The sequence below is a fragment of the Castor canadensis genome, chromosome 3 (genome assembly GCF_047511655.1).
Source record: "Castor canadensis chromosome 3, mCasCan1.hap1v2, whole genome shotgun sequence".
Classification (NCBI taxonomy): domain Eukaryota; kingdom Metazoa; phylum Chordata; class Mammalia; order Rodentia; family Castoridae; genus Castor; species Castor canadensis.
The window spans coordinates 50820951-50842641 of NC_133388.1; the positions used below are offsets into that span (position 1 = coordinate 50820951).

The 21691-nt window shown below is 34.9% G+C and overlaps 1 protein-coding gene across 1 annotated transcript; it reads left to right on the top strand.

Annotated features, from left to right (window-relative positions):
* On the top strand, positions 1 to 21658 carry Psmc6 (proteasome 26S subunit, ATPase 6). The gene is made up of 14 exons (XM_020160058.2): positions 1 to 160; positions 1090 to 1169; positions 1257 to 1296; positions 1529 to 1581; positions 3021 to 3088; positions 3333 to 3447; positions 5155 to 5242; positions 7377 to 7438; positions 7524 to 7647; positions 7993 to 8054; positions 10891 to 11011; positions 11137 to 11217; positions 17557 to 17628; positions 21170 to 21658. Exons 1-14 carry the CDS (start codon positions 34 to 36, stop codon positions 21286 to 21288), a joined length of 1212 nt encoding a protein of 403 aa, XP_020015647.1. The 5' UTR covers positions 1 to 33; the 3' UTR covers positions 21289 to 21658.
* The last annotated feature ends 33 nt before the right edge of the window (positions 21659 to 21691 follow it).

Below are 21691 nucleotides of genomic sequence, written 5' to 3' on the forward strand. Positions count from 1 at the left end.
CCTCGCTCCACCCCTTCCCCCGCCCGAGCTACCATGGCCATTCCCAGCATCCCCTATGAGCGACGGCTTCTCATCATGGCGGACCCTAGAGATAAGGCGCTTCAGGACTACCGCAAGAAACTGCTGGAACACAAGGAAATCGACGGCCGTCTTAAGGAGCGTGAGTGCGCCTTTATTTCCGCATCATCTTGTGCCTGGACTTACTTCTGCCTCTGACAAAGCGGAGGCCTTTGGCCGAGCCCGGTGATGGGGCAGGCCTCAGTCCAGGGAGAAGGCGCTTTGTCATTCAGTCCTGAGCCTTGGGGTGCAGCACCCCGTCGGGCGTGGGAATGACCCAGGCTCACTCCGGATGACATAAGGGAACAGTCGCGGTTCCGAAATGGGAGTGGAACAGGACTAGAGGAGGCTTGAAGAAGGGATGTTTCCAGCGCAAGGAGAGCAGGGTTGGAATCCCGGGACGCGGAGTGGGGAGGGCGCCGAGTCCAGCGGGCTAAGGAGGGATGCGGCCCCGCCAAGGCGACGAGTTCCTGGAGTGAGTTTAGGAGAGCAGGATCCAATGACCGTGACTGCCTGTCTCGTGTCTCATGTACGGAACCAAGGTTCCTGCGCACCCCGGGCGTTTGTTTACTTCTTTTCATAGTGCACCTTCATCGAAAAGCCCTAGTGGTTCCATTCAATGAGAGTCCACAGTCCTAAGATTCTGTGTAAAACTGCATTTGTTCACTTTATTTAGGGTAGGCAAGCAGAGTGATCCAGGTAGTTAGTTGAAGAGTGGTGGTTTGGTTATTTGCATTTGTAGTAGCAAATCCGAAAATGACAGGATCTCATTATCTGTTACAAATGTAACTTAAAATGTGCTTAAACAAGTAAGTGTTCCCAATCCAGAAAATAAAAATATGGTACTTTGTAACACTTCTTTTTTTTAAATATGTCACCTACTCATGACAGATTGCCTGTTTTTTCTTTTGAAGGTTTGATTTGTGGATATGAAACGTACATAATGTGAACTAGACTTAAGTAAGCTTAAATTAGATTTGTAATTTTTAACACACTAAGATTATTGCTTAAAATGTTCAAATTGTATTTCAGTAAGGGAACAATTAAAAGAACTTACCAAGCAGTATGAAAAGTCTGAAAATGATCTGAAGGCCCTACAAAGTGTTGGACAGGTAGGTGATAGAATTTGGAGTATAAGGGGTGATGGTAATTGGCTTTTTTAACTGTTGGCAAAAAGTAATGCTTTCTTTCTTTCTTAGATTGTGGGTGAAGTGCTCAAACAATTAACTGAAGAAAAATGTAAGTGGATTAACCTGTTAATTATAAAGGAAAAAGTCTTCCCCCCCCCCAACTTTTGAAATTCTTACTATTTTAGTAACAGTAATTCAGGAAGATGATATTCTTGCATAAGCTAAGTTATTTTAACTATTGTCTTCTTGGAGGACAGAAATAAAACTAAATCCTCCATTGATGTGGATATACTTGTTTTTAAACTTCATATTTTTCAATTTGTCCTTTTTTCTTTTTGTAGTCATTGTTAAAGCTACAAATGGGCCAAGATATGTTGTGGGTTGTCGTCGACAGGTAATACTTTACATTTGTGTAGTGCTTTATAATTGACAAAAGTGCTTTCATGTGAGTTATTTTGTTTAATTCTTGGAGTAAGCAAGTTAGGCACTGTGCCCATAACTCCTGAGTGGTTTGTCCAGACATAGCAAATTTGGATCATGGGCTTTGATCCAGCATTTCCTACTTCCTACTGTATTACAGTGCCTCAAACAGATCTGCATACTTAGAAATCAAAGAATTTTATAAAAAAAAAAATAAATATTTTCTAATGTCTTTTTTTTTAAAGGACTTAAAATGTTAGGCACTATCAGTTATTTATATTTTACATTTATAGACTTAAATAACCTAAGTTAGTTTTCTATGATGTTTAGATTTGACTGGGCAAATTGAAATAACTCTGAATTTCATTTAGCAGTCATCAGAAAAATAGCAGCCAATAGCTTAGAATGCAGCGTCTGAAATCAATTTATGTACTGTTCTATTCTTTAGGAAGTATCCTTAGGTGGTGCAATCTTGTGAAATCAGTGGAGGAATTTTTCTGAGTATTTTCCTGAGTTATGTCAGGTTTGGTGTGGGGGGGGGGTGGATTTGAGACAGTATCTTGCTATGTAGTCCCAGATGGCCTTGAACTCATGATCCTCTTGCTTCACCCTCCTGAATGCTGGGATTATAGATATGTACCACCAAACCCTACTCAGTACACAGTTTTTTAAAACTATCAAAAAAAAACTTTATTTTTGGAAAGTAATATTCTGAATAGAAGGTGAAACTTGAGTTAGAATGTGCAATTCTAGGCAATAAAGTTACTGTGCTTGAGCATGCCTGTAAAATACTTCGTATGATTCAACCTAATTTTTAATGAGCTTAGAATAAGATCTGGCATGTAGCAAAGGCCTTATGTGTTGGGGAGGTTCCCCCCTTATGATTTTAATAAAAATCTCTGGGTAAACAGTACATTTCCCCTAATATGATAATGTCGCATGCATTCTCTTTCCAAAAGTTGTACTTTACAAAATAAAACTAATGAGTATACTTTTAAAATGCCTTCCTTTCTGTCCCCTAAAATGTTCACTAAGGTATTTTTCTATGAGTGCTTTGGTACCAAGTCCCAAAGACTACTATAGAGCCTGAATCAAAATAATGAGCAACACTGTATTGGGTAGTGAGCCTTTGAAAGTAAAATTCCAAAATCTATTCCTTCAGAAACAAAGCCATTGCTACTTGAAACCTTATGTATCAGTGATTTCACATTTCACACTGAGATTGCACAAAAGGGCATCCTTTTATGGGGGAGATGGAAATAACTTCAGTACTTTTGTTAGCTTTTATTGGCATGGAATTTATATTTGTGTCCTCTCTGAAAGGTAAGAATGTGCACTTGGATTATAATTATTAAGCTTTTTATTATTTCTCTTTATAAATGTTTTGTAATGCCTTTTGTTTTACAAAACTAGCTTGACAAAAGTAAGCTGAAGCCAGGAACGAGAGTTGCTTTGGATATGACTACATTAACGATCATGAGGTAGGTTTCTTATCCTATTTATTTTGCCTTCTATTTTTACACAGGGAAGGTTTTATCGAAAACACATGCTCTTAAAACCATTGGAGATTTTGCCACTTCTTACCTTTTCCTTATTTCTGATTAATTAAGCATCTGTATGAGGTTACTTATAGATGCTTGCATAAGCAAGTCATAAATACTCTAATCTATATGCTGAGAGGAAATGTGTCTTGTGAAAGAAAAATGCCTACTTTTTTCATTCTAGATATTTGCCAAGAGAGGTGGATCCATTGGTTTACAACATGTCTCATGAGGATCCTGGGAATGTTTCTTATTCTGAGATCGGAGGGCTGTCAGAACAGATTCGGGAATTAAGAGAGGTTGGTATCATACACTTTGATCTCTGACTTACTAATGAATAGTGCTGGTTTTAAAGTACCTAAAGGGAGAATCAGGATGAAAAATTAGTTTTTGTTCCAATAGTAGCACTAACTGTTGTGCTTTAAATACTCTTCCTGAGTGAAGAATCCACTGAATTTCTAGCTATGAGAATTATTGGTTTTGTAAATTTGGAGATACTTGGTGTTAGAAAAATCTTGCTCATTTTGTAGCAAAGAAGGTAGATGAGGCTAAAAATAATTTATATCATCTGGTGCCTTTGCCTTCCATGGTTTTGATTGTCATAATAGTGTAGTTGGATTAAAGCACTTTGGAAAACACGTTTTTCTTTAAACTCTTTAATGTTAAATTTCTCACTTGGCAATAAAGTTACCTTTGCATTAAATATCTTATTTTGTTAATGCTGTTTGTTGACATTTAAGGAGAATACTACTGACAGCATTAAATATACTAGCTGTATATTAAATACTAGCTGTAGACTTAAATTTTTTAAGCTTTTAAGTGAAGAGACAAATTAGGGTTTCCTCACATCAGATCACAGCTTGCTTCTTGACAATTATCTGTAAAGCAAATTACATTGTCCTGTAATTTTGTACTAATGTAAGCATAAATATTTAGGAATAAATGAGAATGTTTGGAGAAGCTTCTAGCATATGATTTAAGCCCTGTGCCAGGAGTTCTTAGACTTCAGCACATTAAATTTTTCTGAAACATTTATTAAAAATGCAGGCTCTTTGATTTTGATGAAGTAGATTGGGAATGGTGCATAGGAATTAGTAGTTAAATAAGCATTCCAGGCAATTGCGAATCCAAATTTTTCTTTGACAGTACATGCGAAAGCACTGGCCTAAGTATAAAATAAAAGCCTATACTCACCTTCTATTTAATGAAAGGGCATCAAAGGGAAGAACAGGTACTTCATGGAACTGTGAAACCTTGCTTTCTGCAGTGATTTGCTGCATCGCTTCTTCACAGAAGCAGAAAGAATCTCTGAGTGTGTCTGTGTTTCACGCTCTCTTAAACACACACACACACACACACTTCATTTGCAGATACTTTAGAATATTGATTTTTCACACTTTCAGTTTGTCCTAATCACACCTTATGGACATAGTTATTCCATAAAAGTTTATCTCAAGTAATTGGTACTGTGAGTAATTTAAGTTAGATAGTCAGGTATTCAATTTTTCTATTCTCCATTTTTTTTTACGTGAACCAGTTTTGGACACTTGGAGTAGAATATATTGTTCTCTTGAGGCTGTTACAATGCATTGTCAACAGATGAAAAATTTATATACCTTTTCTCTTAGTGGCAATTATAACATCAGATCTATTCCTTATTTTGCAATTATCTTGTGTCGTTTCCCACAAGCAAACTATTATAGATCTTTTTTTCCTTTGCTGATTTTTATAGTATAATTTTTCATTGAAGTGCAGTGTACATCTGATAAATATATAGATGTGTACATTTCAAATATGTTTTGACAAATTATATGCCACTGTATAATTAAGTGTATGTTTTTTTAAAATAATCATTATTTAAACTATTTTAGACTTAAGATCTTATATCCTAGATATCTTATGGATTATAATGGTATACCTAACTATACTGGTAGTAGACTCATATTTCTTATAAACCTACTAAAACCTTTACTAACTTTTTAAGAAGCATACAATTTCTTTTCTAGGTTATAGAATTACCTCTTACAAACCCAGAGTTATTCCAGCGTGTTGGAATAATACCTCCAAAAGGCTGTTTGTTATATGGACCACCGGGTTAGTATTGAATTATTTCTGCCCCATAAATAAATGAGTGAATTAAGGAATTAAAAAACAAGATGGGAAATAAATGTGGTCAATTCCAAGCTCTACTCTGTTGAGAGTGAGAATTGGGTAAGAAATGTGTATTTACTGCTCCCTCTGGCATACTTAGTCCATTTGTGCCTCATGATACAAACAGCATCATACTATTTTACCGTAATCACAAGCTATGTGATTATAATGCCCTATCCCTTAAAATGTGGCTCATAGATATGGGTGTCCTTGAGATACTTTCATAGAATCTGCAAAGCAAACCTACTGTCATGAAACTAAGATGTTATTTGGCTCTTTCAGTGTTGAGTCTGCACTGATGGTACAAAAGCAATGTGGGTAAAATTGCCTAGCACCATGGCATGTTCTTGACTGCTGCATACTTACAGTATATAAAAAAAAAGAAATGCCAGTTTTACTTTAAAATGTTAGTGAAATAGTGAAAAGTGTTAATTTTATTAAATCTTAATCCTTGAAAATGTTTTTTTGTTCTGTGTGATGAAATGGAAAAAGATATAAAGGACTTCTGCATGTTGAAAATATAGTTGTCTTTAGAAAAAGCATTGTGTTATTGCTCAGAGGACAGTTTAGCAGTCTATGAGCATTCAGACTACTTGTGCTTATTGGTGCTTAGTTATGGTTATTCAGAATGCTTACTTGTTATTTAGCACATATTTTTTTCCTAAATGATCAAAGCAAGCCTGTCATGTCAAAGAAAACATCTCTTGCTAGTTAAAAATTTGAGCTGTCAAGTGAAGATTAGAATTTTTGAAAACTTACATATGACAGTGTGGGCTTGAAACTTTCCAATATGCTAATTCTTAAAGATTTTTCTGATAGCATGGGTAGTGGTATCAATAGATTTGTTTTTAAAATATTACATAATGTTGACATTTGGGAGACTTGCATAATTCACTGATCCAGTTGTTTCCAAATAACCAATGGTTTATGTTAAAAATGTCATTCATACGTGAAAGGGCTATTCAGTATTCAGAAGAAACCAGAGTATTTTGTTTTATTATATTAAAATTTCTCTCATCCATGTTACAAGTAGCATTTGATCTATTTCTAAAGTTTCAGTGTGACTAAAATAAAATTATAAGGCAAACAAGACATTACCTTACCTATTAGACAAGACACTTACCTATTAGAATGGCTATAACAAAAAAACGAATGAATGAAATGAGTAACAAGTATTGGCAAGAATAGGGACAAAAGGGAACCCTTGTACACTGTTAATGGGAATGTAAATTGATGTAGCCATTATAGAAAACAGTATGGAGTTTCTTAGACAATTAAAAATAGAACTACTATGAGATCCATCATTTTTATTTGGGGTATATCCAAGGGAATTGAAATTAATATGTCAAAGAAATAGCTGCCCTTCCTTGTTCAGCAACACTATCCACAATAACCAAGATATGGAAACAACATAAATGCCCATCAACCGATAAATGGAAAAAGAAAATGTGGTTATATATACAATGGAAAATAATTTAGCCTTTAAAATGGGGGAAATTCTATCATTTATGACAACATGGATGAATCTAGAGAATATTAAGTAAAATAAGTCAGGTATAGATGAAAGTAGAGAGTAGAATAGCTGCTAGAGGCTGGAGAAGGGGGTAAAGATGGAGGCAGCAGATAGGTAGCCAAGATGTTAGGTGAAGGGTACAAAGTTTAGTTAGACAGGAAAAATAAGTTGTAGTAATTTATTTGTATGACATGGTGGCTAAAGTTAATAGTGTATAAGATACTTCAAAATTGCTAAGAGAGTAGTCTTTAAATGTGCTCACCACAGATATGAGGTGATGGGTATGTCAATTAGTTTTTTGGTTTATCATTCCACAATGTATACATGTATCTGTGTTACAGTTTGAATGTATACAGTTGTCAGTTAAAAAATACGAACCTAATTCGAGTAAAACTTAAAAGTTTTAATATTGAGAGTAAAAGTACATTGGAACTTTAAATGAAAATTCTATTGAGGACTTATCTTCAATTTTGTAAAATTTTATTAGCCAAAGAATTACATTCTTAAAAGGCTTTTGGAAATTTGTTCTACTTTCCATCTAATTAGGACTTTTGTCATTCCTAGGCACAGGAAAAACACTCTTAGCACGAGCTGTTGCTAGCCAGTTGGACTGCAATTTCTTAAAGGTAAAGGGGAGTTTCTTTTGTAGTTGTTGAATTAAATTTTACTTGAATTATCATATATTTACCTTAATGTTTTTCCTTTGATCAGGTTGTATCTAGTTCTATTGTAGACAAGTACATTGGTGAAAGTGCTCGTTTGATAAGAGAAATGTTTAATTATGCCAGGGACCATCAGCCATGCATCATTTTTATGGATGAAATAGATGCTATTGGTAAGAAGAACACCTTTTAAATTTTATTTTAATTTTTTTGAAAGTGTTAGAGGAAGTTTTTGAAAAGTCAAAATGAATGTTTCCCCTTAACCTGAAATGTAATTTGTATGAAGTAGATAATATAGTGAATTGGATGTTACTTGTAAAAGATTTAACTAATTTTAGCAAATAACCTTTGGCATTGACAAAATGAGAAATAACCACAATCATTTCTAACCTGGTCAGTATAATGCTTAACATTTAATTTTCATCTTAATATTTAACCCCAGATTACATTGTCTTTTTTAACTAATGGGTAGAAGAAAAAGAGTAAATGTATATACATTTATAAATCTACTATTTCAGGTGGTCGTCGGTTTTCTGAAGGTACTTCAGCTGACAGAGAGATTCAGAGAACTTTAATGGAGGTAATATTTGGTAGAGGATTTATTAAGTGGAGAACTGAACATTGTATATTTGGAGGTCAAAATACATACAAACAGTTTAGATGAAGACTTAAATATGAGATTTGAAAATATTGACAGGAATGCATACATTTCTGTATTAATGGTCCTTAATAAGAAAATGATGAGTACTAAGGAGGAGGGAAAGATGGCTGATTAGTGGACACTAAATTACATTAAATAGGAGCAAAAAGTTTTACTGTGCTATTGCACGTTAGTGTATCTAGATAACAGAAAGATAGATAAAAGGATTCTGAATGTTTTCACCATAAATAAATGATAAATGTTTGGTCAGGTGCCGTGGCTCACTCTTGTAATTCCAGCTGCATGTGAGGAAGAGTAGGAACACCATTCCAGATCAACCCAGACCCTAATAGTTGGACATGGTGATGCTCGCCTGTCATCTCAGTTATGTGGGAGGCTCGTGGTCTAGACCAGCTAGCCCAAAAACATGAGACCCTATCCCAAAAAATAAACAATGCAAAAAGAACTTAGGACATGGCTCCAGTGATTGAGTGCTTGCCTAGCAAGCAATTCATGAGGGCTTGAATTGAACCCCCAGTACCAGGAGGAAAAAGAAAAAAAAAAAGTAATTATTTGAGGAGATAGGTATGCTTAATCTGATTTAAATATTATACAATGTATACGTGCATTGAAATATCATGTGGTAACCTGTAAATGTGCAGTTTTTATGTGTTTAATGTATCAGTTAATGGAAAAAACAGAAAACAGTCACTCCAAAATACCAAAATACTGTTATCTACAAAATTCTATTTGGTGTATATCTGTACTATTCTTTTTTTTTTTTTTTTTTAGCAAATCAGCTATTCAGAATATTAAATTGTATATTGAGCTTTTTCCCATTAAGCCACATCCTCAGCTAACTAATTCTTTAAAATATAACTAGGCTGGGGTAGGAATTGTGCATCCGATCTGTAATCCCAGCAGTTGGGAGGCTGAAGGCAGAAGGACTGCCAGTTCAAGGCCAGACTAGGCTACACAGTGAGACCCCCATCTCAAAAAATAAAATAATGCTAGCTAATCTAACAATATGCCTGCTAGCTAATGACATTACAAGTTAAATGAAAAAAACTATGCTAGCCAAGGACTCTGTCACTTGAGGTAGTCCTTCAATTTAAGGTTTTTTTTGGCAGGACTGGAGTTTGAACTCAGGTCTTAATGTTTGCAAAGTAGGCACTCTGCCACTTGACCCATACCTCCTGTCCATTTTGTTTTGGTTATTTTGGAGATGGGCTCTCATGAACTATTTATTTGAGTGATCCTCTTGATCTCAGCCTCCTGAGTAGCTAGGATTTCAGGCGTGAGCCACCAGTGCCTGGCTTAAAGTATCTAAGAGACTTTATAATTTAAGATATCGCATATCTTTTGAGCAGACCTACAATATATGAAAAGTGATTTTCATACACTATAGTAAGAACTTGACAATGCATACCTATGCTACCTAGTTTCTATTTGCAAAAGTGGGGAAATGTAGCCAGAACAGTGGCTCATGCCTGTTATCTCTGCTATTCTGGAGGCAGAGATCAAGAGGATCACAGTTCCAGGCCAGCCTGGACAAAAAGTTAGCAAGACCCCATGTTAATCAACAACAAGGGTATGGTGATGTGTACTTATGATCCCACCCACGTGGGAGGAGAATCTGAGATTGACCCTGGGTAAAAACACAAGATTCTACCTGAAAAATAACCAAAGCACAAAGAGCTGGGAGTATGACTTATCTGGTAGAGTGCCTGCCTAGCAGGTGTAAGGACTTGATTTTAAACCTCTGCACTGCCAAAAGAGAAATAAATAAATAAATACATGTATTTGGGATCTTGCCATCACTTTTACAGAATTTTGGAATGTGGAAAAGAGAAATGTGGGGAAAGGCTTTAAGTATATTTTTCTATCCCATCGTCTGTCTTCAATTTTCAAAACTATCTCAGTTACGTCTCAGTCTTAGCATAAAGTGAGAGGAAAGAGAGAGATTCGGGACTTCAGACATATTTATAACTCATTTACTACTGACAGTCTTAATACTCACCAAATGTCCTAATAAAGCTAATAAAACAGAATATTCATACATACACACAAAAATTGTTTGTTAAATCAGTAAGGTTTTCAACATTTGTTTGAGAAAATTTTAGGAATCAAAAGAAGTGTTTTTGATGTCTTGGAGTATTTCTACGTACAATAGAATTGATTGAAAAGATTGCTTTATGGTTTTATCAAATTTGTAGAAAAATCTTTGTATCCACATATCTTAATGTGTATGTTATGTCTGACATATAAGCATTTTATACATTAAATTGTATTTTAAAAAATAATTGTATGAAAAAATTTTGGACATTGGAAATTAGACCCAGATTTAGTTTCATAATTCTTACCTATATGAAAACCTTCAAATGCATTAAACTTACTCGATAGCCATAAAAAGGTATATAACCTATCTTGGAATTTTATGGAAAGTGTATCCTGAGAGAGCTAGGGGTATAGCTCAGTAGTAGAGCATTTGCCTAGCATATGAGAGGTTCTGGGTTTGATCCCCAGCACCACCCCCTAGAAATAAATGTGTTACATGTATATATGTATATGTATCTTTACAGAGAGATAGATATAGATACAGTGTGTGTATCATAAGAGAAAAAAAATAGAATTCCATCAAATGACCATGTTAAAGCTCAAATATCTAGCTGTAGGCAGTACATTTGATGGTATTAGGCATATAAAAGGTATGTGCTATCTATTTTCCAGGAGGTCAGAATATTTTATAAAATCTGTCAATTTTTAATATTCTTAGTTGCTGAATCAAATGGATGGATTTGATACTCTGCATAGAGTTAAAATGATCATGGCTACAAACAGACCAGACACACTGGATCCTGCTTTGTTGCGTCCAGGAAGACTAGATAGGAAAATACGTGAGTTCAAGTTCTTCACCTATTCATTTTCCTTTGTCTGTTTGTTTTCCTCTTTATACATCCCCTTACATCTACTTTATTTAAAAAGAAAAAAAAAAGTAACTGGAATAATTTCTTATTTTCAGATATTGATTTACCAAACGAACAAGCAAGATTAGATATATTGAAAATCCACGCAGGTCCCATTACAAAACACGGTGAAATAGGTAAGGAGGTAACCTATTTTATTTGTATTTACATCTGATAAATAAAGCAAAATACTATTGGGTATTACTGATGACCTACTAAACCTAGTTTTAAATTAGGCAAATGTGGGTTTTAATTCAGTAAATATTTACTGAGGATTACTGTATGCTAGGAATTGTAAGTGTTGGGAATGATATAGCAACAAATGAGACAAATTCCTGCTTTTGGAAAGACAAATAAAGTAAAATATGTATCATATTAAGTGGTGATATGTGCTGTGGAGAAAACTAAAGCAAGAAAGAGGGATAAGAAATGCCAGGAGCAAGTTGGGAGGGATAGCACATGGAAGGCCCAGCAAAGGAGGTTATTTTTAAGCAAAGACTTAAAACAATGAAGAAACTAGACATGAATGTTGGGGAGGATCATTTCACGTAAAAGCAGCAGCAAGTTAGAAAGCCCTAAAGCAGGTGAGTGCCTGGCACATTCAGGAGCTAAAAGAGGTCAGGATGTCTGTGGCAGAGTAAATGGAACAGCAGGTAGTAACAGGAGAAGTCCTAAAAGTAATGGTGACCAGATTGTATAAGCCTTGTAATCATAATGTAGGAACTTTAGCTTTTATTTATATATTTTTTTTAACTTTCTTGTGGGCTTTTACTTTTAGTAATGTGGATGCCTTTGAAGGATTGTAAACAGCATATCTCACTTTTTACTTTTTATTAGCCTATATTAACTGTATGTAGGGGTTTCATTGTAATATTTCCACACATACATATAATGTACTTTGATCTCACTTTTTGTTATTTTTAGCCTTTTATAATAGACAATTAGAAACACATGAAGAGTATAATGAATTTCTAACCCATGTACTTATCCTCTGGCTTCAATATTTATTTTTCTTAAGATTATACAGCCAGAGTACCATGTTTAGAAAAATTACTCATACCAATTTTTATTTCTGGGTAGTTATTAATAAGATACATATTTAAGTTAATTTGAAGGTTGGATTTTGTTTTTTCTGAATATATACTTTCAGGAACAAAATTCAAAACAATATATAAAGGAATATTCAGGTAGTTTTTACTGATGACCCACTTCAGTTTCAATAATTATTCTTGGCCAATCTTGTTTCATATGTAACCTCTCTTCCTCCTTTTACTTTCCCTCTTGGATCTTTAGAAAAGTAAATCCTAGTTAGCATTATATCATTTTATATATGAATAGTTCAGAATTCATTTATATTATTTTGATAGCATTTTGAAAACAAACTGTAAAGGGGTAAGAATAGAAATGAGGTTTAGTTAGGAGGTTATTTAGTAATGCAGGTGTCTTGGTCAAAGATGGTAGCAAAGTCTTTTTCTTCCTCCAACCCCCAGAATTATTGAGGTGTAATTAATGAAGTTTTTATAAAATGATGAGACTGGATGTATTATGAAAGTAAAGGAAGGGGAATGGAGAGAAGAATTTGGCAGGGTTTTCTTTAAGATGGAAGTGTTTTTGATACTTTTTAAAAATGCTGCTAGTAATGATCTACAAGAGAAGGAAACTTGACAGTGCACTTGAGTTGAAGAGGAGTTGTCCTGTGTATGAGCATACTTTTCACTTACTAGAATGCTTGAAAGAATATATAGATCTGATAAGAACAGGTTTTCATATATAATAGGCCTTTGGAATTTTTCTTATGAATGTTTCTATTTTCTCAGAGAAATAGAAACACACATTCAGAGTGAAAATGGGAAAGTATTGTTAGAGAGCTGGGGACAGAAGAAAAAGTATAAATTAGTTGTCTATGTAAGTAAGGGAATGGACTAGGGTAGAAGGTAGCAAGTCAAGGAAATGAGCCAAATTCTGTGTGCATTCTGTTTTTGTAAATGAAGTTATGTTGTAGCACATTTATATATTGTTTAGGGCTGGTTTCCTATTGTCACAGCAGAGTTGAGTAGTTTTGACAGAGACCATATGACCTGCAAAGCAAAAATATTTACTGTCTGGCTATTACATAAAATGTGTGCTGACCTCTGGACTAGGGGAATCTAGTATAATTGGCAGGCAGCTTTGAAAACCTTTTAGAACTTAATGTTATAAAATAACTACAAATAGTTTATTATTGCTTTTCATCTTGTTTGAGAGATTTTAGCTAAAAAGTCTGATCCAAACAAAAGATGTCAATTTATAGTTTTCTCTACAAATACTGTGCTCTTTGTGGGTTTCAGATATTTTGGTACCCTTGGAAATCCCTGCTTTCAGGAAACTCTGATTAATGAATATCTATATGGTTTCAAATAGAGATTGACCTACCCTATATTGCCTGACAAAGAGTATTTCAAAGTGTAGTAACCCATGCTCTTTTTTTTCTTACTATTCTACATCAAATCCATGACTTCCATTCCCAAACCTACAGCTCTTCATATCTATCATGTGAGTGGGTAGAGAGATCATTAGCTATTACTTTTATACTAGGATCTAATACTATTTAGAGCTTATACAGAAATCCAGAAAAGCTAGCCAATGCCTGCTATTTTTCAATAGCATTTAAAAATTCCATGTGATAAAATTTTGTGTAATGGCTGCTTTTGGTTTATTTTATATTTTGCTTATGTGATTAAAGTAAATTCCATTGTTATAATTAGGTTTCTTTGTTGTTTTTGTTTTTTGTGGTGCTGGGGATTGAACCCAGAGCTTCTTGAATGCTAGGCAAGCATTCAACCACTGAGCTATACCCTCAGTCCTTTAGATGGTTTTGAATATTACAGATTTATTCAGATTAAAGTTTTAATGAGTCATAGCTTGACAGTTACTTAGTTGTTTCAGGGCATAAAAACAGGTTAAGGAAACTGGAAGATTGCTATTTGAGGTCAGCCCATGCAAAATTTATCCATACCCAATCTCAACAAGACTGGCATGGTGATACATGCCTTGGTCACAGCTACTCAGGAAGCAGAGGTCATAGGATCACAGTTTGACACCAGCCTAGGCAAAGGTAGCTTGAGACCCTATCTAGAAAACAAACTAAAAAGCAAAAGGACTGGGGGTGTTGCTCAAGTGGTAGAATGCTCAGGGCACTAAGTTCAACCCCAATGCTGCCAAAACAAAAACACAAAAACCCAGATAAGATGCTTTCAAATATTAATGATGCTTCCTGATTTTAAAGTTTCAGAAGTATGTCTGTTTCTGCTTGATGCTGGTTTACTTAACAAGAATTTTTAGTTTTCAGTTGCGAATATTGTAAAAATATTGTAAAATATTAATGGAGGTATTGAATAGCTAATCAAATTCAAAGTAAGCCATTGCATTAAAATTTTTCAACTGAAGCAGCAATCAAGAGTCTCCCCAAAAAGAAAAGTCCAGGACCTGATGGATTCTCTGCTGAATTCTATCAGACCTTTAAAGAAGAACTGATACCAACCCTCTTTAAACTGTTCCACGAAATAGAAAGGGAAGGAAAACTGCCAAACACATTTTATGAAGCCAGTATTACACTTATCCCAAAACCAGGCAAAGACACCTCCAAAAAGGAGAACTATAGGCCAATCTCCTTAATGAACATTGATGCAAAAATCCTCAACAAAATAATGGCAAACCGAATTCAGCAACACATCAAAAAGATTATTCACCACGACCAAGTAGGCTTCATCCCAGGGATGCAGGGGTGGTTCAACATACAAAAATCAATAAACGTAATAAACCACATTAACAGAAGCAAAGACAAAAACCACTTGATCATCTCAATAGATGCAGAAAAAGCCTTTGATAAGATCCAACATCATTTCATGATAAAAGCTCTAAGAAAACTAGGAATAGAAGGAAAGTTCCTCAACATTATAAAAGCTCTATATGACAAACCTACAGCCAGCATTATACTTAACGGAGAAAAACTGAAACCATTCCCTCTAAAATCAGGAACCAGACAAGGATGCCCACTATCTCCACTCCTATTCAACATAGTACTGGAATTCCTAGCCAGAGCAATTAGGCAAGAAGAAGGAATAAAAGGAATACAAATAGGTAAAGAAACTGTCAAAATATCCCTATTTGCAGACAACATGATCCTATACCTTAAAGACCCAAAAAACTCTACTCAGAAGCTTCTAGACATCATCAATAGCTATAGCAAGGTAGCAGGATATAAAATCAACATAGAAAAATCATTAGCATTTCTATACACTAACAATGAGCAAACGGAAAAAGAATGTATGAAAACAATTCCCTTTACAATAGCCTCAAAAAAAAATCACATACCTAGGTGTAAACCTAACAAAAGATGTGAAAGACCTCTACAAGGAAAACTATACACTTCTGAAGAAAGAGATTGAGGAAGACTATAGAAAGTGGAGAGATCTCCCATGCTCATGGATTGGTAGAATCAACATAGTAAAAATGTCGATACTCCCCAAAGTAATCTACATGTTTAATGCAATTCCCATCAAAATTCCAATGACATTCATTAAAGAGATTGAAAAATCTACTGTTGAATTTATATGGAAACACAAGAGGCCACGAATAGCCAAGGCAATACTCAGTCAAAAGAACAATGCAGGAGGTATCACAATACCTGACTTCAAACTATATTACAAAGCAGTAACAATAAAAACAGCATGGTACTGGCACAAAAACAGACATGAAGACCAGTGGAACAGAATAGAGGATCCAGATATGAAGCCACACAACTATAAGCAACTTATCTTTGACAAAGGAGCTAAAAATGTACGATGGAGAAATAACAGCCTCTTCAACAAAAACTGCTGGGAAAACTGGTTAGCAGTCTGCAAAAAACTGAAACTAGATCCATGTATATCACCCTATACCAAGATTAACTCAAAATGGATCAAGGATCTTAATATAAGACCCCAAACTCTTAAGTTGATACAAGAAAGAGTAGGAACTACTCTGGAGTTAGTAGGTATAGGTAAGAACTTTCTCAATGAAACCCCAGCAGCACAGCAACTAAGAGATAGCATAGATAAATGGGACCTCATAAAACTAAAAAGCTTCTGTTCATCAAAAGAAATGGTCTCTAAACTGAAGAGAACACCCACAGAGTGGGAGAAAATATTTGCCAACTATACATCAGACAAAGGACTGATAACCAGAATATACAGGGAACTTAAAAAACTAAATTCTCCCAAAACTAATGAACCAATAAAGAAATGGGCACGTGAACTAAACAGAACTTTCTCAAAAGAAGAAATTCAAATGGCCAGAAAACACATGAAAAAATGCTCACCATCTCTAGCAATAAAGGAAATGCAAATTAAAACCACACTAAGATTCCACCTCACCCCTGTTAGAATAGCCATCATCAGCAACACCACCAACAACAGGTGTTGGCGAGGATGCGGGGAAAAAGGAACCCTCTTACACTGTTGGTGGGAATGTAGACTAGTACAACCACACTGGAAAAAAATTTGGAGGCTACTTAAAAAGCTGGACATCGATCTACCATTTGATCCAGCAATACCACTCTTGGGGATATACCCAAAAGACTGTTACTCCAGAGGCACCTGCACATCCATGTTTATTGCGGCACTATTCACAATAGCCAAGTTATGGAAACAGCCAAGATGCCCCAGCACTGACGAATGGATTAAGAAAATGTGGTATCTATACACAATGGAATTTTATGCAGCCATGAAGAAGAACGAAATGTTATCATTCGCTGGTAAATGGATGGAATTGGAGAACATCATTCTGAGTGAGGTTAGCCTGGCCCAAAAGACCAAAAATCGTATGTTCTCCCTCATATGTGGACATTAGATCAAGGGCAAACACAACAAGGGGATTGGACTATGAGCACATGATAAAAGCGAGAGCACACAAGGAAGGGGTGAGGATAGGTAAGACACCTAAAAAACTAGCTAGCATTTGTTGCCCTTAACGCAGAGAAACTAAAGCAGATACCTTAAAGCAACTGAGGCCAATAGGAAAAGGGGAACAGGTACTAGAGAAAAGGTTAGATCAAAAAGAATTAACCTAGAAGGTAACACCCACGCACAGGAAATCAATGTGAGTCAATGCCCTGTATAGCTATCCTTATCTCAACCAGCAAAAACCCTTGTTCCTTCCTATTATTGCTTATACTCTCTCTACAACAAAATTAGAAATAAGGGCAAAATAGTTTCTGCTGGCTATTGAGGGGGGTGAGAGGGAGGGGGCGGAGTGGGTGGTAAGGGAGGGGGTGGGGGCAGGGGGGAGAAATGAACCAAGCCTTGTATGCACATATGAATAATAAAAGAAAAATGAAAGAAAAAAAAATTTTTCATGTGGGCATAAATCAAAAAAAAGTTTTATTTTTAAAAAATTTATTATTATTTTCTTTTTACCAATTTCCTGTTTTGTTTTATTTTGTTTTATTTCCTAAACAGATTATGAAGCAATTGTGAAGCTTTCAGATGGCTTTAATGGAGCAGACCTGAGAAATGTTTGTACTGAAGCAGGTAAGTGTGTAAAATACATTTTTACTGTTGATTTTTGAGTTTTTAAATTTGCTAAAACTGTTTTGAATTTGTCCATAAGCCAAATCTGGGCCTTGTATGTTGCTCTTTTGAAAACTGAGTTCAGGAAGCAAAATACAGAAGTACAGTGAGATGGAACGAGGAAAAGCTAATAACCCATAAGGATGCACTATTAAGGTAGCTGCTGTAGACAAGGGAATTTTGAATTCGAGGAGACTCCAGAGAAACATACAGAGTGCTTTTCAGGGCTACCTGGCAGCAAGATGGGAGACTATAACACTTATTTTCCAGCACTTCTCCCCAGCTGGGTGAGATTTGCCACTGTGGCTGTGAACTCCTTAGTACTTTGTATGCTTACAGGCAGAATATAGAAAGGCATGTGATAGGACACTGGCCACTGCAGAAAGTCTGAGGCTTGACAGAATGGTCTGTCATACCTGAGCTGGAATTAGAACGGGCCAGCACCAGAGATAGCTACCATAAAATGGACATGCCTATTTCCTGATTCTAGTCTGTGAGCAGTAAGCTTTGAAAGATTGATTTATAAATTCTGTGATCATGTAACTTGGGTAAATGAAACTTTCGCATATTATTCTCTGAATTTTGTGATACTATTTTTACTTTTGGTGTCCAGTGGTTTTGAAACCTTACTGAGAGTCATTCAGTGTTTGTCTTCTATTCAGAATTCTTGCAAATCCAAACAATAAATTTCTGCAGTAGTTTTGTAGTTACTAACTTCAATATTAAGAAGTAAACTATCATATGATTTGAACTACTTAGAGTAATTAATTGCACATTGTGTTTCCAAGATCTATACCAGCCCGAATTATTATCAGAAGATAGTTTAAGTGAAATTGAAATCAAAAGCAGTGCTGTGATCCTAAAGGCTGCTGCTATCAAATTTTGATACATTTCTTTTTTTCTTTCACATTAAAAAGAAAGGGTTTTAAAACCGATAGATAAAAACATAAAATTGCTTATATTAATAGGGTCCCATGTGATGCTTTGATATATGTATATATTGAATACTATTTAGATCATGTTTATCTACTAAAACATTATTTCTTCATGGTGAAAACATTCAGAATCCTTTGTTCTAGCTTTCTGAAATACATAGTTATCTATAGTCATCTAGTGTGTAATAGTACACAAAAACTTTTTATTGTGTTTAATTGTAACTTAGTACTCATTGATCAAGCTTTGGCTATCCTTCCCTCCTGTGCTCCCCAACCTCTAGTTATCATCATCCTGTTTATAACATTTAGGAGATAGACTGTTTTGTGTTCCACATGAGTGAGATCAAGCAGTACTTGTGTTTCTGTGCCTGACTTATTTCACTTAACATAATGATCTCTACTTCCATCTGTGTTACACAAATGGCAGGATTTTCTTTTTTTTAATGGCCGAATAGTGTTTCCCTGTGTGTATTTACCACATTTTCTTTGAACATTCATCAGCAGATGGGCATTTAGATTGTTTCCATTTCTTGGCTGTTGTTAGTAGTGGTACAATAAGCATGGGAATATAGATGTCTTTTTGATGTACTGATTCCATTTCCTTTGGATATATACCCAGTACTAGGATTGCTGGATCTTGTGGTAGTTCTATTTTTAGTATTTCTTAAATTTTTAATTATTTATTTTTGGTAGAACTAGGTTTGAACACAGGGCCTCACACTTGTTAAGCAGGCAGTCTACCACTTGAGTCATTCCACCAGCCCCTATTTTTAATTTTTGGGGGAATCTTCATACTGTTTTCCAAAATAACTGCACTAAAGTTCCCACTTACAGTGTGCCAAGTATTCCCTCCTTTCCACATCCTTACCAGCACTTGTTACCTTTAGTCTTTCTGATAATAGCCATTCTTAGGGGTGGGGTAATGTCTCATTGTGGTTTTAATATGAATATTTTTTAAAAATTATCTTACATTATTCCCAATAAAAAGCTTTTATGTGGATTAAAATTTTAACTTAAACATTCACATCTGAAATTAAAGGAAAATTGTTTGGTTTTCTTTTTATTAGACTTCAAACCTTTTTTGTTAACATATCTTTCTATAAGTTAAAATGCATGTGACTCAGTTATACTTGCCTTTTCCATTTAAGTCTTGACATTTTCATCCTTTTTGGATTAGAATGTACCTCTTTGTAGATTTGCTCATTCACTAAATGGTGATTTGAAAACAGTCATATGCATATGGTTTATGAAGATGACTTACCTAATCTAGTTATAGCCTTCTAAACAAGTTTTGGAACTTCAGTATTAAAACATCAGTCATTCCCATTCACCTGATTTCTAGGACAACATAGAATGGCTATTTCCAGACTCCTCATGTAGAAATCTAGAAAGGAAAGATAGGAAGTAACCCTTGAAATCTTCCATTTCAACCCCCTCATTTCATGTAAGTAAAAATTCAGTGCAAGCAGATCCTCAATGGAAATGTTAGTAGGATTCATTTAATTAGTAGATAATGATACCTTGCCAGCTTTAGTTTATCATGAATGTAGGATTGTCATAAAATTTGGGACCTCTACCCATGACACAACCAATGTTAAAAAAGAAACAAAAAGCTTTTATTCCCTTTTCAAGTAATATTTAACGAGTAATTTGTCAAAAATTTGAAAGGGCTGGGATTGTTGCCTGGTGGTAGAGTGCCTGCCATCTAATATGTGCAAGGCCCTGTGTTTGATTCCCACCACTGCAAAAAGGAAAAAGAATTACAAGAAAAATTAAGTTGTGAAAACTTGAATATTTGATATTTAATATTCTCAGTCATAAAAAAATCAGATTACACATAAATAAGGTAAATTGTAATATATAAATATGGTTCTGACTTTTTTTTGTTAAAACCCGCTGTTGGTTTTCTGTAATTCCCCATTCTTTAGGCCTTTGGCTATTAGCAAGGAATGATTTTCAAATTTTGTGGAAGTGATTTTTTTGTTGCTGTTTTGTTTTTTGTAGTGCTGGGGGAGGTTAAAACCAGGACCTTTTGCATGCTGTCTCCCACTGAACCACATCCCTAACCCAGGTTTTTTTTTTTTTTAATTTTTTTCATAAATGTACTTCCTTTTTCTAGGGACTCACTGCTTAAAATGTGTATGACTTGTTGATAGTTTTAGGTGTTTTGGTTTTGATTTTTGTTTTTATTAAGCGCTACCATTGGGTACCGGGACTATGCAAGCCAGATTTTAAATATTTAGGTAATTGTCTCATCAGATTTTGGTTTGGAAAATAATGCGTATCACAGCTATCAAAATTAATTGAACAAAGCTACTGGCTCAGAAGTAGTACATCTAGGCTTCACATTTATTCCATAGAGTTACGTTATTTCTGTGGGGGTTTTTTTGTTTAATTTTTTGAAGTGGGATTTCACTGTGCTTTCCAGACTGGCCTCAAACTCTTGATTCTTCTGCCTCAGTCTCCTGAGTTGCTGGGGCTGCAGGCATATACCACTGTTCCTGGCTTGCTTTTCTTATAATAAACACTTATGATATATAGCAATCATGTTGTTTTCTTTTCTGCAGGGATGTTTGCAATTCGTGCTGATCATGATTTTGTAGTTCAGGAAGATTTCATGAAAGCAGTCAGAAAAGTGGCTGATTCTAAGAAGCTGGAGTCTAAATTGGACTATAAACCTGTGTAATTTTCTGTAAGGTTTTTGATGGCTGTGTGACAGGCATTGGCTTAATGTAAAAATAAAGTTAAGGAAAATAATGTATGTATTGGCATTGATCTCATTAAAAGTATAAATAAAAATATGTAAGAGTATCATAAAAAGTTTGTAATTCAGTAATTTAACCTCTAAAACTGGTACAGAAGAAATTGGTATGTTAATGTTGCATTTGTTGCAGCAGAAGTTACAAAAGTTGTTGAAGTTTTTCATATTTTCTGTGAGCATTTTGTAAAACATTCAAAATGGTTTGAGATAGTAGTACAAGCAGCGTTTCTTATGACTTATTTTATATCATTTGTTTTCTTCATCTTAAAAAGTTGAATAAAATCTGTTTACTTTAGTTCTCCTACATATATTCTTGTGTTTTCTAAGT

Excerpts from the sequence above, each read along its gene's own strand:
- Psmc6 (XM_020160058.2), top strand. The coding sequence starts at position 34 with ATGGCCATTCCCAGCATCCCCTATGAGCGACGGCTTCTCATCATGGCG. Across the intron at positions 1,297-1,528 it reads ACAATTAACTGAAGAAAAAT|TCATTGTTAAAGCTACAAAT; the intron begins GTAAGTGGATTA and ends TTCTTTTTGTAG. Across the intron at positions 17,629-21,169 it reads AAATGTTTGTACTGAAGCAG|GGATGTTTGCAATTCGTGCT; the intron begins GTAAGTGTGTAA and ends TCTTTTCTGCAG.